This window comes from Somniosus microcephalus, chromosome 13, assembly GCF_052327205.1.
Source record: "Somniosus microcephalus isolate GS21.2 chromosome 13, FLI_Smic_1.0, whole genome shotgun sequence".
NCBI lineage: Eukaryota > Metazoa > Chordata > Chondrichthyes > Squaliformes > Somniosidae > Somniosus > Somniosus microcephalus.
In genome coordinates, this window is record NC_140999.1 from 26,247,102 (window position 1) to 26,266,734 (window position 19,633).

At 42.7% G+C, this 19,633-nt stretch overlaps 1 protein-coding gene across 2 annotated transcripts in view; it reads right to left on the minus strand.

The window, feature by feature from the left end:
* Positions 1-19,633, minus strand: part of LOC147108154 (uncharacterized) — a 47,711-nt gene that overhangs the window by 22,529 nt on the left and 5,549 nt on the right. For both annotated transcript variants that reach the window (XM_086004673.1, XM_086004672.1), the window contains exon 2: positions 1,294-1,391. In XM_086004673.1, coding sequence (XP_085860799.1) covers positions 1,294-1,384 — 91 coding nt within the window. In that variant the 5' untranslated portion in view covers positions 1,385-1,391. The remainder of the gene's footprint in view (positions 1-1,293; positions 1,392-19,633) is intronic.

The following is a 19,633-nucleotide window of genomic DNA, read 5'->3' on the forward strand; positions in this document are numbered from 1 at the left end:
TTGTAATTGTTACAGTTACTCACTTGCACCATGGTAAAGTTGTGAGTATATGTGGAAAAGGAAAATGGGAGCGTATAAGAAGAAATTAATATGAGAAAAAGAAGATAAAGAAATCGTCAATGAGTGGCAATGCAGTGAAAAAATGGAAAGGTAAGACAATTTGAGGGAGAAATCTAAGAAGGGATCAAAATAAAATCTATCATATATTAAAAATCTTCCCTCTACACACACCTCCTGTCTCTAAACCTTACTTCCTGTTGTCACATTTTTTCACACATTTGTTTCAGGTTTTCCCATTATAAATTCCTATGCCCACATTTATAATAGAAACTACCTATGTAAACTTGTCACACTGTAATTACACTCTTTTGCCAGTGGTGGCAGTATAGTACTTCAGTTTTGCACCGTCCAGCTTCTCAGCTTGTACTGTGGAGAAACACTTGTGCTCCAACCAACTCTATGTAAACTTGTCACGCTGTAATTACACTCTTTTGCCAGTGGTGGCGGTAGAGTGCTTCATTTTTGTACCTTCCAGCTTCTCAACTTGTACTGCAGAGAAACACCTATGCTCCAACAAATTCTATTTCCCAGCCTCCCAAATTGTCATATTTTGGTACTTAACTCTAAATAACAATATCAAATCAAACATTATATAAAAATAATTTCATTGAGTTATGTTTGTGCCCCCAGTTCAATTGTTTCACTGCCCTCTAATCCTTCTTCTTCTGAAGACTATGCTTGGTCTTGATTCTCAGTGTTCAATGCCATGGGAGTTTGACGAGTAACTATAAGTGACAATTAAATATAGAAAAATGTTGAAGGAGAACATGGAAGGGCCTGAATATGAACAGAAGGAACAAGAAAAATACTATGGTGAAGCACACCAATGCACCAACAAATGGAAGAACACAGCCTCATATATACAATTACTCACGCAAGTTCTCAATCTCAACTATGTCAACAGTGGGAGAGTGGGAGTGAAGGCAGGCGTTTCTCCACAGGAAGGAAGGGAATCGTTGGTGGTTAAGTTACTCCTAGCCATCACCCTCACACCTCTCAGTGCCTGAATCAAGAGTACCACAGATACAAATGTAGGTCTATGCTCTGAGATAGAAAATGGTGTGATCATCACCAAAAGAGATGAAACTAAGTCGATAAAATGTCTTCCAATCACCGCTGCAATCAAACTAATACCTGTTCATGATTCTAAATTACTTCCCACTCAGAGAAACAGAACCCCTTTTAAGCTATTGCTGCAAAGTGTGATTAGACAGTGTTTTGACTTTAATACACCTTGATTTAGCAGGGACTCTTCTTGTGGTGTTATTTCTTGTATTGCTTCTGCGAGATCTTCCTCGACTGATTTAAAGATGTCTTCTTCCATGTCAGATCTTTGAAAAGATAAAAAAGATTGCTTAACTTCCTTGTAATCTCTAATTCAAACAAATTTGCTGTAAAATGTTATCATGCTGTGTTTCACAACTTTTGATATATAATATAGCACATATTAACTGTTTATGTAGTGAGCATCATTTCTTAGAGTTTTATCAAAAAGTACAGATCAAGGGAGAATGTGATAGCTTCCCATTTATGTGGCAATGTCTTTACATAGGATAAACAGCACAGAAACAGGCCATTTGGCCCAACCAGTCCATGCCGGCATTTATGCTCCACTCGAGCCTCCTCCCGTCTTTCCTCATCTAAATCGATCAGCATAACCCTCTATTCCCTTCTCCCTCATATGCTTGTCTAGCCTCCCCTTAAATGCATCTATATTATTCGTTTCAACCACTCCCTGTGGTAGCGAGTTCCACATTCTCACCACTCTATGGGTTAAGAAGTTTCTTCTGAATTCCCTATTGGATTTCTTGGTGACTATCTTATATTGATGGCCTCTAGTTATGCTCTTCCCCACAAGCAGAAACATTCTCTCTGTATCACTCTATCAAAACCTTTCATAATTTTAAAGACCTCTATTAGGTCACCCCTCAGCCTTCTGTTTTCAAGAGAAAAGAGACCCAGCCTGTTCATCCTTTCCTGATATGTATACCCTCGCATTTCTGGTATCATCCTTGTAAATCTTCTCTGCACCCTCTCCAGTGCCTCTATATCCTTTTTATAATATGGCGACCAGAACTGTACGCAGTACTCCAAGTGTGGTCTAACCAAGGTTCGATACAGGTTTAGCATAACTTCCCTACTTTTCAATTCTATCCCTCTAGAAGTAAACCCTAGTGCTTGGTTTGCCTTTTTTTATGGCATTGCTAATCTGTGTCGCAACTTTTAGTGATTTGTGCATTTGTACTCCGAGATCCCTTTGTTCCTCTGCCCCACTTAGACTCGCACCCTCCAAGTAATAATTGACCTCCTTTTTCTTCCCACCAAAATGTAATACAGTGCCTCACATTTATCTGCGCTGAACTTCATTTGCCAATTATATGCCCATTCTGCAAGTTTATTAATGTCTTCCTGTAATTTGTTGCAGTCCTCCTCAGTATTGACTACCCCCCCCCCCAATTTGGTGTCATCTGAAAATTTAGAAATTGTGTTTTTGATTCCAAAGTCTAAATCATTAATGTAAATTGTGAACAGCAGTGGTCCCAGCACTGATCCTTGTGGAACACCACTACCCACCTTCTGCCACTGTGAATAGCTACCCTTTCCCCTACTCCCTGCTTTCTGTCTTGAAGCCAGTTAGCTATCCATTCTGCTACTTGTCCCCTGACTCCGCACTCTCTGACCTTGTTCATCAGTCTATTATGGGGTACCTTACCAAAGGCCTTTTGAAAATCTAGATAAATTACATCTACTACATGACCATTGTCTACTCTCTCTGTTACCTCTTCAAAAAATTCAATGAGGTTGGTCAAGCAAGACTTTCCCTTTTGAAATCCATGCTGACTATTCCTTATTATATTTTTGGTTTCTAGATATTCTTCTATTTTCTCCTTTAGTAGTGATTCCATTATTTTTCCTACCACCGATGTTAAGCTGACTGGTCTATAATTCCCTGGACATGTTCTATCCCCCTTCTTGAATATAGGTACTACGTTAGCTACCCGGCAGTCTTCTGGCACCACACCTTTTTCTACCAAAATTCTACCTTTATTTCATATGTTATTTAAATACCTAAATGTAAAATACAGATTATCACTTCATTCCTAAAATGGCAATCAGCAGGAAAACAGATTTTGACAAAAGTTCTCTTTGATCTCCTAGATGGCTGGGGAACAAGTCTGCAGACCTACAGCTTAACATGAATTGCCAGAGACAACTGATTACTGAGCCATTAGAAAAATCAATGACAAGGTGCAAAACACAGTCTGGAGGGAAAGACACAAGGAAACTTACAATTTCTTGGCATTAACACCTTAGCTCCCAACAGGTAATGACTGTTAACATCTCTGTTTATTTGTTTATTTCAAGCAAAGTGGTTGTAACATAAAAGAAGCCCAGTGGCATAAAACCACAATTCTAAGGGGTCAATTCTAAATGTTCCTGTTGGGTGAACTGGAATTCATATCGTCCATGTACAAGATCTCCTCTTTAATGTCTATGAAAGAGACAAACTCAACTATTTCATCCAAAGGATCTGTTGCTTGTCAGAGAATTCTGCGGCGAGTGTCTCACCTCCTGACTCCCAAAGCCTTTCCACCATCTACAAGGCACAAGTCAGGAGTGTGATGGAATACTCTCCACTTGCCTGGATGAGTGCAGCTCCAACAACACTCAAGAAGCTCGACACCATTCAGGATAAAGCAGCCCGCTTGATTGGCACTCCATCCACCACCTTCAACATTCATTCCCTCCACCACTTGTGTACCATCTACAAGATGCACTGCAGCAACTCGCCAAAGCTCCTTCAACAGCACCTTCCAAACCCGCGACCTCTACCACTTAGAAGGACAAGGGCAGCAGACGCATGGGAACATCACCACCTACAAGTTCCCCTCCAAGCCACACACCATCCTGACTTGGACCTGTATCGCCGTTCCTTCACTGTCGCTGGGCCAAAATCCTGGAACTCCCTTCCTAACAGCATTGTGGGTGTACCTACACCATATGGACTGCAGCGGTTCAAGAAGGCGGCTCACCACCATCTTCTCAAGGGCAATTAGGGATGGGCACTAAATGCAGGCGTAGCCAGCCAGTGATGCCCACATCCCATCAATGAATAAAAAAAAATAAAAAAAATACCTTGCTGAAAATGATAAATTAACTGATTCTAAATGATTTGCTGTTTTAGTAACTTCTGTCTTTTTCTTTCTGTATATTATTTCACCTGTAAATAAATTTGACCACATTATTTTAGCTTGTATCACCATTGAAGGTGCTAGGAGAATGAACTAGGCATTCCACGTATTCTCCAACGAGTAATATACAACTATTAGGGGTTAATTGCTAAACATGGACATGCTAACCTGCACACAGTGGGAAATAAAGACCTAGCTTTTGGTTGACAAGGTACTTGTCTGCTTATGGAAACAGCCATCAAACTGTGAACACAAGAGCAAGTGTTGGGGTAAGTCTGTATGGTAATAATGATGTTTATATTTTGCAAGAGTTTTGATATCTTTCAAAAGTCAGAATAGTTTTAGTAGAATTTTGGTATGGATACTGTAATACAGTGGAACTCTTATTATGACACTTCTTTATGCGCTGTCTATGAAGTATGAAGGTCCTTAACTAGAAACAGAAAGAGAAGGGATACATAAATCAATATTTGTAGAACAAAGGCAATCTACTTCTTAAGGCAGATTAAAGCTGAAGTGCCCTGCAAAAGGCACTCTGACATATTTAAAACAAGTTAAAATTCCATGTGAAATGTTCTGGTTGTGGTGTGGTAATAGCAGCATCTGTTGATGTTGATAATTTGACTGTGTTTAAGAGAGAGGATTATTTCCTTTATGACTTAACTTTAGAATGTAGAAACTGCAGTCATATGGAAATTACAAGGAGAGACAGAAATACAGAGCCTTCAGAATCGAGCCTCATATATACTGGTGCCCATCCCTCTTGCAACCCTGAATTCAAATCCCCCTAGCCCAGTTTCCGCCTATCTTATAATACTAAATCAACTCAAGCCTCTGTGATAATGATGATGGTGCATTTCCCTCCTTGGCTTCTCTGCAGTGTTTGACACAGTTGGTCATGCCATGCTTCTCCATCAGTTGTCCTTAACTGCATGGGTCAGCAAAATTGCCCTTGCGTGGTTCCATTCTACCTGTCTGGACAAAGTCAGTGCATCTCCAGCAACGCTTCTCTCCTTCCCTGGCCCTGTTACCTCTAGAGTCCCCCAAGGAACTATCCTTGGCCGTCTCCTCTTCCTTATCTATATGCTGCCCCTTTAGCAGCATCACCCGCCAGCAGTGGGTCAACTTCCACATGTATGCTGATGACATGTGCTTCCATCTCTCCAGAACTTCTCTTGAGTCCATGACCACTTCCATACTGTTGGACTGCCTGTCAAACATCAAACCTTGGATAAGTTGTAACTTCCTTCAGCTGAAAGTCGGGAAGACTGACGCCACCATACCTTGCTATAATTCCATCTTAGCGTCCCAGTATTTACTCACTGCCTCTACCCTCTCTCCTTTGGTTCAGCGTCTGTTCCCCTCATTAGTTTTTGTAAAGCACCACGGGACCCCTCGTACAACTATCTTGTTTCACAACATCTAGAAAAAAGGTCACTGTTTATTTTTATTCCCCTGTTTACCAAAGGTAGTGACACACATGATCCTCTGAGTGCCAGCAGCCACCTCGTGCCCTCCTGAAGTGGCCACTCTTCGTGCGCAAGCCTAGACAATGAGCATTGATAGGACATTCATCCATTGTCGGCATCGCAGCAGTGTCCAATCCTGTCCTTACTCACTAGAAACGGGTCAGGAGTAGGAAACCTAGCTGAATGTGTCCACTGTAGCCCACGAATTCTGACACCCATTGCAGTGATCCCACCACCACCCAGATGAATACAGCAGCACAGGCTAGGGATCAAAGCTGATACCTTTCTGGCCAGTATAAGACTAACCAAAAACACCTCCCAAACCCACCACCTAGAAAGACAAGGGCAGCAGGTGCATGAGAACACCATCACCTCCAAGCTCCCCTCCAAGTCACACACCATCCTGACTTGGACATATATCACCATTCCTTCATTATCGCTGGGTCAAAATCCTGGAACTCCCTACCTTCACCACGTGGACTGCAGTAGTTCAAGAAGGCAGCCCACCACCACCTTGTCAAGGGCACTAGGGATGGGCAATAAATGCTGCCAGCGACACCCATATCCCAAGAATGAATAATAATAACTGATCCATTGAAGGGTGATTTTCTAATTATTTCTAATGATGCGTATCATAAAGCAGAACGACGGTAATACACAGAGGTAAAGCAACTTTTAAAATTTCATCGTACTTGAAATAAATTTAGCAACTGCAATCTTCAAATAAATTCAGCCTTTGGATTTGAAGGATGGGGAATGTGGGGTCCCCAAATGCACTAGATTGTAAGAAATGCACATTCATAACCTCCTCTTCAAAGCAGGAATCAGAAAAAATTCTGAATATTTTATATGCGGCTCTTTATGTGTCTATGGCTTCAGCCAAAGTTGCTATTCAAGAAGGTAAGCTGTTAACCATGGATGTACAGATGGACCTTTTCTCTCGCAAGTTTGGATAGTGGGGTTATTTCAAGAGGGCTGTAAACTGCACCTGCAGACATTTTATTTAAAGAGACGGGGCCTAAATTAATTTGAAGAGTCCCATTTACATCAATTTATTTTCATTTTTAATCTGTCTTTTCTAATCTTGCTTCACTTTTGCTGTAGAAATGTTTGGTCTTCGAAAGGTTAAATTCTTATCACACTTTTTTTCTCCTGCGGCTCACTTGTCACCACGCAGCTTGTGCAGTTGCATTTAGGAACAATTTAGGTCGTTTTGTCCATGATTAGATATTTCTCTCAGCCCCTTCAAGTGGCAACTTGGAACTGGTAACCATCGTCATCTGTTTCAAAGACAGACTGCCTGGCTTAGAGGGTCACTCTGACAAAGAACTCAAATACTAATGAAAAAGAGCAGACTTCAAACTCGAGCTGCCTCAAAGCAGCTAGAACTTGCTGGTGCAGAAAGTGCTTTGCAATAGAAAGACAAAATGGTAAACTGGTTAAATGATTTGGTTTTGGCAGTAGCTCTGATACACAGATATATATATTAATTCGTGTCATATTGTTAGCTCATGTCACAATGGTATAATCCCCTGTGGTGCTGAACTTGAGCAGTCAAGACCAAGGGCAGGATTTTCACTGGGCCGTGGAGTCGGGATTGGAGGCATGTGGGGGGTTAAAATCCCGAAATCAGGGGTCTCGATCCCATCCCGCACCCAACCCGCCTCCATGCCAGTTTCAAAGGAGGCGGGTACCCGCCCCGCACTGGGACCCGCCTACCCGAGGTGGGAAGGGATTAGTGCCAATTAACTGCGGTTAACAGGTAGTTAACAGGCAGTTTTTAGCCTAATCCCTATTTCTAATGCTGAAGTGTGGGATTCCCGACGGTTCCAAACCACGCCAAGTTTGCGAGGCGGGCCATCGGGTTGAAGGACTTGGAGGGGTCGAGATGTCAGTGTTCAGGTGAGTGATGTGTGCATGAGTGCAAAGGTAAGTGTGTTTGGTGCGTCTAAAGTGTGTAAAGAAGTTTAAATGACCTTTTCTTACCTTTTCAGTCTTCCTTCCTTTAGGTCTCGGGAGTCCCTCATCTCACCGCCACAGAAAGCAGAATGGCTGCGAACTGTCAAAAGTGACAGCCTGCAGCTTTCTGTGCAGGAGAGATTTCTAACTGAGTCTGCGGAGAAGGACTCAGGTTAGAGGTAATACTGTCAGTGTTTGACAGCTTCAAACAGCTGTGAACTGCTGATATTTCAACTGTCAAAACCTCTTGACAGATGAAATTTCAGTCTGTGACGTCACCTGTTGCCAGGTGGCCATTAATTGGCCTGCTGAGCCCGCTGGGCGGGCTCAACAACGTCAATCAAGTTAAAATCACGTGGATTGGCCACATCTCGATGGAGGCAGGACTACTACCCCGAAAGTTGTTGTCCCGCCTCCTACCCGACTCCTGAATGAAAATCCGGCCCCAAGTGTTAGATTTCAGGTGAAGCTGGGTTAGAGAGCGGTGGATAACTGAACCAAACCATGCAGAAGTAATTCAGCCCACATCTTAAAGTCATACATTCTGGGCTGACTCTTAACTTCCAAAATCGGGTGGGTTGGGGTTGTGTCAGAGGTTGAAATGCAAAAAATCTGGAACAGGAACCGAACCCGCCTCGAACCCACCCACTTCCGGTATTAATGGAGGTGGGATGAGGGGCGGGCGACCAATCCACTCGCGGGAAGCAGGTTGGTCATTTTAAATATTATAATGAGGCTGCCTGCCTTCATTTTAACAGTCGTTCTATTTTTAACCACAGGCGGCCGGGTTTCCTGGGCCTCGGGAATCTCAGCAGCTGAAAGCAGGCGAGACGGGCTGAATCCATGAGGTAAGTGCCTTTACAGCACTGCTTGTGGGCCAGGAAGAGCACGAGTGCTTCCTCCAGGCTCAACAAGCTACCCAGTAAAAGCCTCCCCACCCCCCCCCCCCCCCCCCCCCCCGTCCACCATCGGCCCCCCGCCCCCCGCAAATGGGACCACCATTGAAACCCCCCCCCCCCCAATAGCCGGACCCCCTGCTATTCGGATTCCCCGCCCCACGATCCGAAACTCGCCCCCCCCCCCTCCCCGATCTCTCTCACTCCCCCAATACACCTACCTGCTCTCGTAGGCTTCAGCCTTGTGAAGCAGGCTTCCCACCCGAAAGACCTCCAGGAACCCCACTTACAGGAGATCCTGATGTTAAATTCTGCAGGACATTTGACGAACCCGTTCTTCTGGGTTTCCCGACCTCACAACAGACTGTCCCGCGCCCCTGGCACAGAACTCACCTCCAGGGTAAAATCCAGGCCTTATTTTGTATTACCATTTTAAATTCCTATGTTCATATTTGTAATGGAAATGGCCTATGTAAGCTTGTCATGCTGTAGCTACACCCTGCTGCGAGTACTGGCATGATAGCACAATTATAGCGTAACAAGTTTCAAAAACAAGATGCTCAGCAAAGCTAACTGAATGGTACTGATCTAGCCCAGGAAATTAGTCACACTGTACTTGTTCAAACTGCACAATCAAATTCATTTCACATCACAACTCTGGGTAAAAACATTGGCGTATAAATTCATTTGTGCCCAAAAACAGAGGCACAGGAAACCTCCTGTGCCTGAATGAATAGGCCCGAGGTCCACCTAGTATTGGGCCTCCGGCCTCGTTATCATCGAACCGGCTAGCTACAGACATCTAATGGGCGTTCCAGGCTGCGTCGTCAGCAGTTGCCCTCGGGTAAGTCATTAAAGGGAAGTGGGAGCGGGAGACAACTGGGAGTGGGGGGGCGGAGGCAATAGGGAAAGGGCATGACTGGGAGGGGATTGATTGGGAAGGAAGGTAGCGGTGGCCGGGACTGGGTGGGGTAGCAGTGGCTGGGATCAGGGGGTGGCAGCGGCGATCAAAGACACAAACAATAGTCAGGGGGGGGTTGGGGGGTGGGGGGGGTTGGCCGAGTGGCCGAGTGGTGGCCAGCAGCAGCCTGCAGTTTCAATGTGGGCCTCCTGCTGCTCCCGGATCCACCCTCAGGTAATCAGTTTAACTGGTCATTATCACATTGCTGTTTGTGGGAGCTTGCTGTGCGCAAATTGGGTGCTGCGTTTCCCACATTACAACAGTGACTGCACTCCAAAAGTACTTCATTGGCTGTAAAGCGCTTTGAGACGTCCGGTGGTCGTGAAAGGCGCTATATAAATATAAATCTTTTTTTTTACCAAACTTACCTTTTTGGTAGCGGCTTGCAATGACCCCTTTAAGGGCTGCTGGTTAGGCCACATATAAGCCTGGTTTGTCCTGAATGGAGCCGGCACTAACGCTGGCTGCCTTAGGGCAAACCAATATTGCAGAGGAGGTCTCAAACAGGCATTAGGCCCCTTATTTGCATATGGAAAGGGCCTAACACCTGTTTCAGTTGCGGGCCCTGGACGCCTTTTTTTGCCTATACCAATATGGCGGCTGGCGTAATTCTAGCTCATAATATGCACATGCTTCCTGCTCACTATATTGGAGGCTGGTGATATTAGCACCATCAAATTTCTAGGCCACTAACTCAAATATCAGGCTTTAGGGAAGGCGCTAAAAGACATAAAAGATAATTCAATAGATACATTTAATAATATTACTGTGAAAAGAAAATTACTACGCTTTCTTCAGTTAAACCATTATTTTAGATATTAGAAATTTTAGTTGCTGAGAGAAAAAAGTATTAAGAAAGTATTTTGATAATTGTGGAATTTCAGTGGCTGTATTGCACAATCAAAGTGATTAATTTACATAAGCATTTTACATTATAAATGAGAATATAGCAATTTATAATGGAGAGTTGACTCAAAACATATGACAAGAACATGACAATAGGAAGTAGCACAGACAAGAAATGCATCCAGACATAAGATTTTTTAATATATTATGGATATGGGTTGTAATAAGTACACATTCTCAGTACATGATTTCTGTCCTTTATTACATAATTTATAAATTTCACTATATAGTGAATATATTTTGATGGCATAGACAAATAATGAATGTAATTTCATTATATGATGCATGTGTCCTCAGACTTTCAACTCTAGATGCTTTTAATGAACCTTCATAATATTCTTTCAATTGGCTGCCAATATATGATTTTGAAGTGAAAATGAATATGTACACTGTTGTACACTATTCCATACTGTACACATTCAGGTCTGCTGTAGATACCTTCTCCGGTGCAATGGCAGCAGCTGCTCCTTTAAGCGGTCTGTGTGTCTCACTTTTATGGGAGTTGACTCACAAGGCTATATATCTACTTCTATGATAACATAACCTGAGGATATAATAATATCACCCCATTGCAATTTGGACTGGATATACATGTCTTTCACATGTGTATCTCTTCAATCTCTCTGACATACCGAGTTAACACTAGATGAGGCAAAGTTTGGCTCCTTCTGCAGTAAGATGAAAGATACTGAGACACCGGTATGATCAGAGTTCCTTAGTTCAATCGATACAACTCATATTTGCGTCTTGATACAAAATAAAGAACACGCAACACTACCCCACTTCAGTGGGTCATCTTACTTAACTTAAAGAGAGAAAGACTTGCATTTATATAGCGCCTTTCCGGACATCGCAAAGTGCTTTACAGCCAATGAAGTACTTTTGAAGTGTAGTCACTATTGTAATGTAGGAAACACGGCAGCCAATTTGCACATAGCAAGCTCCCACAAAAAGCAATGTGATAATGACCAGATAATCTGTTTTAGTGATGTTGATTGAGGGATAAATATTGGCCAGGACACCAGGGATGATGTTAATTGAGGGATAAATATTGGCCAGGACACCAGGGATAATTCCCCTGCTCTTCTTTGAAATAGTGCCATGGGATCTTTTACGTCTACCCGAGAGAGCAGACGGGGCCTCAGTTTAACATCTCATCCGAAAGGCGGCACCTCCAACAGTGCAGCACTTCCTCAGCACTGCACTGGAGTGTCAGCCTAGATTTTTGTGCTCAAGTCTCTGGAGTGGGACTATGAACCCACAACCTTCTGACTGAGAGGCAAGAGTGCTGTCGACTGAGAGGCAAGAGTGCTGTCAACTGAGCCATGGCTGACACTCTTAAACAGAATAATCCCTCTGCATCTACTTCTACAGCCCGAGCCATAACCACTGTCCCTCCAGTCTCCTGTCTTTTGCAACTCTTGGCTGCATGCCTGTGCAGCATCCTGTTTCCAAAAGCCTGACTGCCTTCCTTGTTATCTCTGTTCTGCTCTAACGGCTTTTCACTTTTTGTCAAAAATCCTGTTGCTCTCGCAGATTGACAGAGGTTGAAATCGTTTTCAACACAATAGTGAGAGATGTCTTTACAAATAACTGGGCAAACTAACAATGTGCTTGTTGTTTAGTCTCTGGGAGAAACAATTCTCATTAGCATATTAACTACCTTTCGTCTAGGTGCCCCTTTTTAAAAAAATTCTTGAGAACACGTATTGCTTTTCTCCCGCTCATCTGCCATTTCCACGGCTCTTCCAGTGAAGTTACAGTGAACGAGAGGGAGAACCCCTGTGGAAATTCAGCCCTTTACTTCTTTTCTCTCCCCCACAACTCCTTTCTCTGGAAAAATGGTCAAAATATCCCGCAACATGACGTATGATGTAAGAAAACTACTAGGCACTTGGTCTAAGCTTTAAACAAAGCTGTTTTACAACATGGAGATCTAGTTGTGTCCTTCACTAGTTCCTGTTAAGAATGTCCTGCGCAAGCTGGGCCCGTGCCCGGGTATTTATACTCTCCCTGGACAGCGCCACCTATAGGCCGCTCAGTATTATTTCATAAGTCTTTCTTTCATGAATGACTGATTCATGTCAACGTGTACATATGAAAATATTTATTGCAATGCTGCCCATGATTCTATTAAATCTTGTGACATTAAACCAACATTACCTCACATATCGCTAAGAATACTGTGGCCGTGTTTGTAAAGGGTTGTGACTCTACATGGACGTTTGCAATTTCTAAAATTTCGGCCAATGTCATTTGCATTACAATATGATCACTCAGTGCTTTCAGTCATAAGTTTCAGAAAGAAAAATTCTTTGCCGCCCCCCGCCCCCCCAAATCTGGAGTGTTTAATTATTAATTATTTATATCTTTCTTCCCTTGTGCTCTTTTCAGATTTATTTTCTTCAACACCTTCAGCTAAAATGGCTTGCAATTCTTTCACTTCTAAATCATCTATAAAGGATCATAGAAATTTACGGCAGAGAAGGAGGCCATCGTGTCTGCGCCGGCCGAAAAAGAGCCACCCATCCTAATCCCACTTTCCAACACTTGGTCCGTAGCCTCGCAGGTTACAGCAGTTCAAGTGCATATCCAAGTACTTTTTAAATGCGATGAGGGTTTCTGCCTCTACCACCCTTTCACGCAGTGTGTTCCAGACCCCCACTACCCTCTGAGTGAAAACATTTCTCTTCAACTCCCCTCTAATCCTTCTACCAATTACTTTAAATCTATGCCCCCTGGTTATTGACCTCTCTGCCAAGGGAAATATCTAGGCCCCTCATAATTTTACACACCTCAATTAAATCTCCCCTCAGCCTCCTGTATATCAGCTGCCAGTTTAGAGAATATTGTGAAGATTCATTAGGGCTTTTAGAATTCAAAGTCAGAGGATACATGCATTATAGAGTGAAATTACATAGACTATTTAAGTGTCTATGCTATTGAAATACATTCACTGTATGGTGACACATACACATTATATAGTGAAACACAGACATTATATACTGAGTGTGTACTTATTACAGCAGGAGATTATATATTCAAAATGTAGTGAGAAATATTATCCTGATACTAATGCTGGAAGTAGGGGAAAAAAACCTTTAATTCCCAACATCCCAAAGCATTTATGCTCTACATTTCAAATAATGGGTTCTCCTTATTGGGAATCACAGAGAACTTGGGATAAAACCACAAAGGAAGAGGCCTATATCATAGTTGCCAAGGTGACTCAGTAAGCTAAATGATTATTATAAGTAATCGGAGTTCTGAGCACAGTACTGAAAGTTCAGCTCCTGTTAGATAGCTTGCTTATTTTATCAAAAGCAGTTTTGCAAGAATTAAGATTTGATTTCCATTCACAGATTGAAATTTTGTTTTGCAGGTAGTTTATGTATAATCAAAAGTAAATGAAGGAAACATGTGCATGTTACTGTATCCTGTGCTATACGATGTAAAACATGTATTCTAATGATAGCTGTCCCTTCTACATCCACCTTTTCTGAGCTAAAAATAATATCTGAATAATCACTGGTTGACTGTGTGCTGCACAATACTGAGTCACAGGCAAAAAGTACCTCCACAACACTGGGTATGTACTGCCTTGTATAGTCAGTCCTCTGACATTCTTACTATATAAATAAATGTGGACACAGATGATTCATTCTGCATATCTATTTTGATAATGAGAGGAAAAATGTCTTTCTTATGAGATACATTTTTTTGGGGGTTTGGGGTGGAATTATTGACAAAATAAATAAAATCTCAATAAGTAATTAAAATGTCATCCTTTTCAGAAAAGTGCTGAATATGTTGACATTTTTACTGTGATTGCATATTAGGACAGCATGACAACACACTTCATTATGCAGTGCAAATGTAATCTCTCCAGTTAGTGCATGCAAATTTTCAATGTACTGGTCGATCTTCCGCAGTATTGCACAAGGGAAGTCAAGACCAAGTGTAGTACTCCGGTAAAGTGGGGCTAGAGGACGGGGGATAATTGGGCCAGAGCAGATTCAGTCCCCATTTTAAAGTCATACCTGCTGTAGTTATTTTTATATAATACTTTGGTTTGATACTATTATTTATAGTTAAAAAAAATCTATGGCAATTGGGAAGCAGAAAAGTACAGTTGGTTGGAACATAGAGTGGGTTAAATTGGCTGACCCCCGAAAACTGGGGATCATTGTATGCGATTTACCTGTGTCCGTTCATTGCTTTGCAGGCAGCACATTAAATTTGTGCTTCCTGCTGTTTTAAATGATTGCTGCATGCAGCCAGCGCTCCTGCGCTGTTCATTGGCTGCACACATCAGCAGGGGGCACGGTATCGCGAGTGGCTAGTGCTACTTAAAGGCAGCCTGCACCTTTTAAAGGGGAGGTGCATTGTGGCTGCAAGAAGTGGTGGGAGTTTTTTTGAAAAGTGAATATGGGCTGTGATCAATGTTTCTGTAAAATATTTTTTGGGTGTGTGGCCCATTTAAAATAATGCACATGCGTGGTTTCGCGCTTTGAAAGGCCGTCGAGAGAGCTACGCGGCTGTTAAAGGGACCATTGGCTGTGATATTATGAGGAATGGCTGAATGTGCAAGAGAGCGTGCACCAAGGTTTTCTGACAATGCATTGGAGGTCTTGGTGCAAGACGTGGAGAGAATGAGAGACATTCTCTATCTGCAGGGGGGCAGGAGGCCCTCCAGACATGCTCAGGAGGCAGTGGGAAGAAGTAATAGCGGAGGTCAATGCCAGGAGTGTTGCTCCAAGAACATGGATGCAGTGCAGGAAGAAGTTTAACGATCTGACATGAGTTGTCAAGGTGAGTGAGTTCATCTTTAAATGACATCATACTAACTGTACCACTAGCCTCATCCACTGCTCAATTCACTACACTCCCATAACTCACCTACCAACAATCTCTATCAATCAGTGCTCAACCCTTCAATTCATATGCTTTACCTCACTCTCATACACTGAGCACTGTTGCAAGCCTCACACCCACAACTCACAGCTTGCACACATTGGCAGCTCTTCAACCATGACAGCCACGTCACCTAAATATATTGCAGGACACTCACTGACACACTTCCCTCTTTCTTGCAGGATAAGGTGGCGCATAGCAGGAGGCAGCAGGAAAGAACTGGAGAAGGACAAGCGCACCTGTATGTTTTAACCACCATGGAGGAGGCATTGGAAGGGGCATCACTGAGGTCGTGGCCACTGGCGGGGCTGGAGGGATCGATGATAAGGCTGAAGTAACGGTAAGAGAATTGCTCCCTAAAGACCCTCGGCGGATATAGCCTCCTGCTGAGAGCCCTTCCACCCCTCCTCCTCCTCCCTCTTCTAGCAGCTTGTCATGCTCTGTGCGGCCTCTCTTCATTCTCCCAGGCATGGTCAATTCCCACAGGAAGCCCTACCAGGCCACCCTTGTCTGGAAGCAACTTGTTTCAGCACAAGCTTTTAAATGACCAAAAAATACATCAGCACCAGCCAGACCACTCCCTGTAGACTATTCAAACCTTAGCCAAATATAGGAAAGCTCCAAAAACAAGTACAATTGCACCAGCAGCCAGAAGAAATGATCCAGCAACTAACTTATATAATCAACTACAGGGATCTCCCAGTGAGTCCCAATGAAAGGCACATCAACAATCTCAAACGGTATATAGGTTGTACATTTCCTGATGTCATGAGTGAGATTCTTTTCAAGTTTGTCACGACATTTATATGAAATATTTGTCAATAACAAAATAAACTCATTAATTTCCACTAACTAATGCTGGGGAAGGACATAACCTGAGGTTGTATGACATCATTACTCTTATTTCTGCCTTTCAAAGTGTCTGCTGAAACAGACCCATTGATTTTGATAGATGTGTGGTATGAATTTAATTGTTCCACATGTTTGGGGACCGTTTCCATCATTCCATCATTCTTCCTCAGAGAAGCTGACCATATACTGCCATGGAAACATCATTCAGACATTTGTTATCTTCCAAATCTGTTGCAATCTCTTACAGTTGGCTTGTTATCATGCCTTCAAAGACCAGACTTGTGACTATATCATAATGGGGGGGATCTGACAAATTGCAACAACAACAAAAAAATCAGCAACTTTAAAAATCAGAATCTAGCCCAATTCTTGAAGTTGAAAACAAAACGAAACAGTCCAACTGACTGAACTATTACAAAGCAAAAGACAGGCGATTGTTGTACTACTACTGGGGCATTACTGCTGCACTTTCACAAGTGTAAAACTGCAATTCACAGAGACAGAGGTGTGAGTGAATGATGAAGGTTATCTGTGGGGATGACAGAACACTAGGAATATTCTCTTGCTAATTCTATTTTATGAGCATTATGTTCCAGTTTCAATTAATTGGAGAATGCAAGCACTCAGAACAGACAGATAAGCAATTCCAAACTTAGAAACATTGCAGCTATGAAGCAGGCAGTGACTGAAGTGTTTTATTATGTATAACGATTAGTGTTCTCTCATGCCAGATCTTGCTATTTTTACAATCTACTGTGATGATCATGATTTTGCTCAGTGATAGTGGCATTTATTTTTAAAAATCTTGCTACTTCTGCACAAAATCTGGAGGGTACGAACATTGAGCTGGTGTGCTGCTGCAAGGCAGGAATTTGAAGTGGATTGGCAACTCAGTTGATTCTTCACAGAACTTCACAGAAACCCCACAGTGCAGATAGAGGCCATTTCGGCCCATCGAGCCTGCACCGACACATATCCCACCCGATCCCCGTAACCCCTACACCAACACATATCCCACCCTATCCCTGTAACCCCATGTATTTAATCCCCCTAACACTAAGGGTCAATTTATCATAGCCAATCAACCTAACCCGCACATCTTTGGACTGTGGGAGGAAACCGGAGCACCCGGAGAAAACCCACGCAAACACGGGGAGAATGTGCAAACTCCACACAGACAGCTGCCCGAGGCCGGATTCGAACCCGGGTCTCTGGCGCTGTGAGACAACAGTGCTAACCACTATGCCACCGTGCTGGCACTGATCCTATTGGATAGGGTTTTTTTTGCAATTTGTGCACAGCAATGAGAGAAATTACAAGCTACTCTATTTTGGTGACTTTGGTTAAGGGATAAATTTTGGTCATGACACTGGGTGAAACTCTTCGAAAAATGTCATAGTATCTTTAGTGTCCACCTGAACAGACGGATAGGGTCTTGGTTTAACACTTCATCCAAATTACAATAAAGCAATATGGCACCAAAGTGTCAGTTTAGATTAGGCACTCAAGTCCTGAAGTTTTTAAAAATGAGGATCAGGAAACATAATCTTCTCCATTTTGCAAAATTTCCTGTGACAAATGACTCGCCTTATGTTTATCGAGGAACTCTTACTTCGTGTCAGTTGTGGCTCAATTGGTAGCACACTTGCCTCTGATGTCACTGAAGGTTGTGGGTTCAAGTCCCACTCTAGGGACATTAACACATAAATCTAAGCTGACACTCCAGGGGAGTGCTGCACTTTCGGGAGGTGCCGTCTTTTGGATGTGACATTAAACCGAAGCCCTGTCTGCTCTCTCAGGTGGACGTAAAAGATCCCATGGCACTATTTCAAAGAAGAGCAGGGGCGTTATTCCTGGTATACTGGCCAATATTTATCCCTCAATCAACATAACAAAAACAGATTATCTGGTCATTATCACATTGCTGTTTGTGGGAGCTTGCTGTGTGCAATTTGGCTGCTGTGTTTCCCACATTACAACAGTGACTGCTGTAAAGTGCTTTGAGACGACTGGTGGTCATGAAAGGCACTATATAAATGTAAGTTCTTCTTCTATTAAAACTACTTTTATTGTTATTATTATCATGAAGTGACATTTAACACTGTTAAATGATTCCAAGCTTTAAGAATGATCATTCAAGCAATAGATCACCAATTGAACTATTAAAGAACAAAACTCTCTGAAGCAATCCTGCTAATAATTTTGCAGTATTTTTTCATCTATTTAAATGTGCAATTAAGGAACATTTAAATTAGGATTTAATAACTCATCTTTCGTAGGGAAATACTTTTTTCACAAAGTTGCCATATATATTCTGCTACTTGTAAAAGTGATGTGATTTGTAAAGATGAGGAGGATGCCGAGAAACTCCAGGATGATTTGGACAGGTTGGGTGATTGGGCAAAAGCATGGCAGATGCAATATAACGTGGATAAATGTGAGGTTATCCACTTTGGTGGCAAAAACAGGAAGGCAGATTATTATCTGAATGGCAATAGATTGGGAGAAGGGGAAGTGCAATGAGACCTGGGTGTCCTTGTGCACCAGTCGCTGAAGGTAAGCATGCAGGTGCAGCAGGCGGTTAAGAAGGCAAATGGTATGTTGGCCTTCGTAGCGAGAGGGTTTGAGTACAGGAACAAGGATGTCTTGCTGCAGCTGTACAGGGCCTTGGTGAGACCACATCTTGAGTATTATGTGCAGTTTTGGTCGCCTTATCTGAGGAAGGATGTTCTTGCCATGGAAGGAGTGCAGCGAAGATTCACCAGGCTGATACCTGGGATGGCAGGAATGACGTATGAGGAGAGATTGGGACGATTGGGCTTGTACTCGCTGGAGTTTAGAAGAATGAGAGGGGATCTCATTGAAACTTATAAAATTCTGACAGGACTGGACAGACTAGATGCAGGAAGGATGTTCCCAATGGTCGGGGAGTCCAGAACCTGGGGTCACAGTCTAAGGATAAGGGGTAAGCCATTTAGGACAGAAATGAGGAGGAATTTCTTCACCCAGAGAGTGGTGAACCTGTGGAATTCTCTACCACAGAAGGCAGTAGAGGCCAATTAATTAAATATATTCAAGAAGGAGTTGGATATATTTCTTAAGGCTAAAGGGATCAAGGGGTATGGGGAGAAAGCAGGGACCGGTTACTGAATTTGGATGATCAGCCATGATCGCATTGAATGGCGGAGCAGGCTCGAGGGGCCAAATGGCCTACTCCTGCTCCTATGTTTCTATACTGGAATTCATAACATTGATTACAATGTAATCATAGAAGACCTGTGGGAATTGTAAACAATTTCTAACACTTACAAACTAGCAAAAATGGTGGATGGTACAGTGACTTCATTAATGACATTCTCCAATTATTACAACAGCATTCAGGATAACTTGCCCCTTACCCAATTTTCTATTCATTCCAGTGTC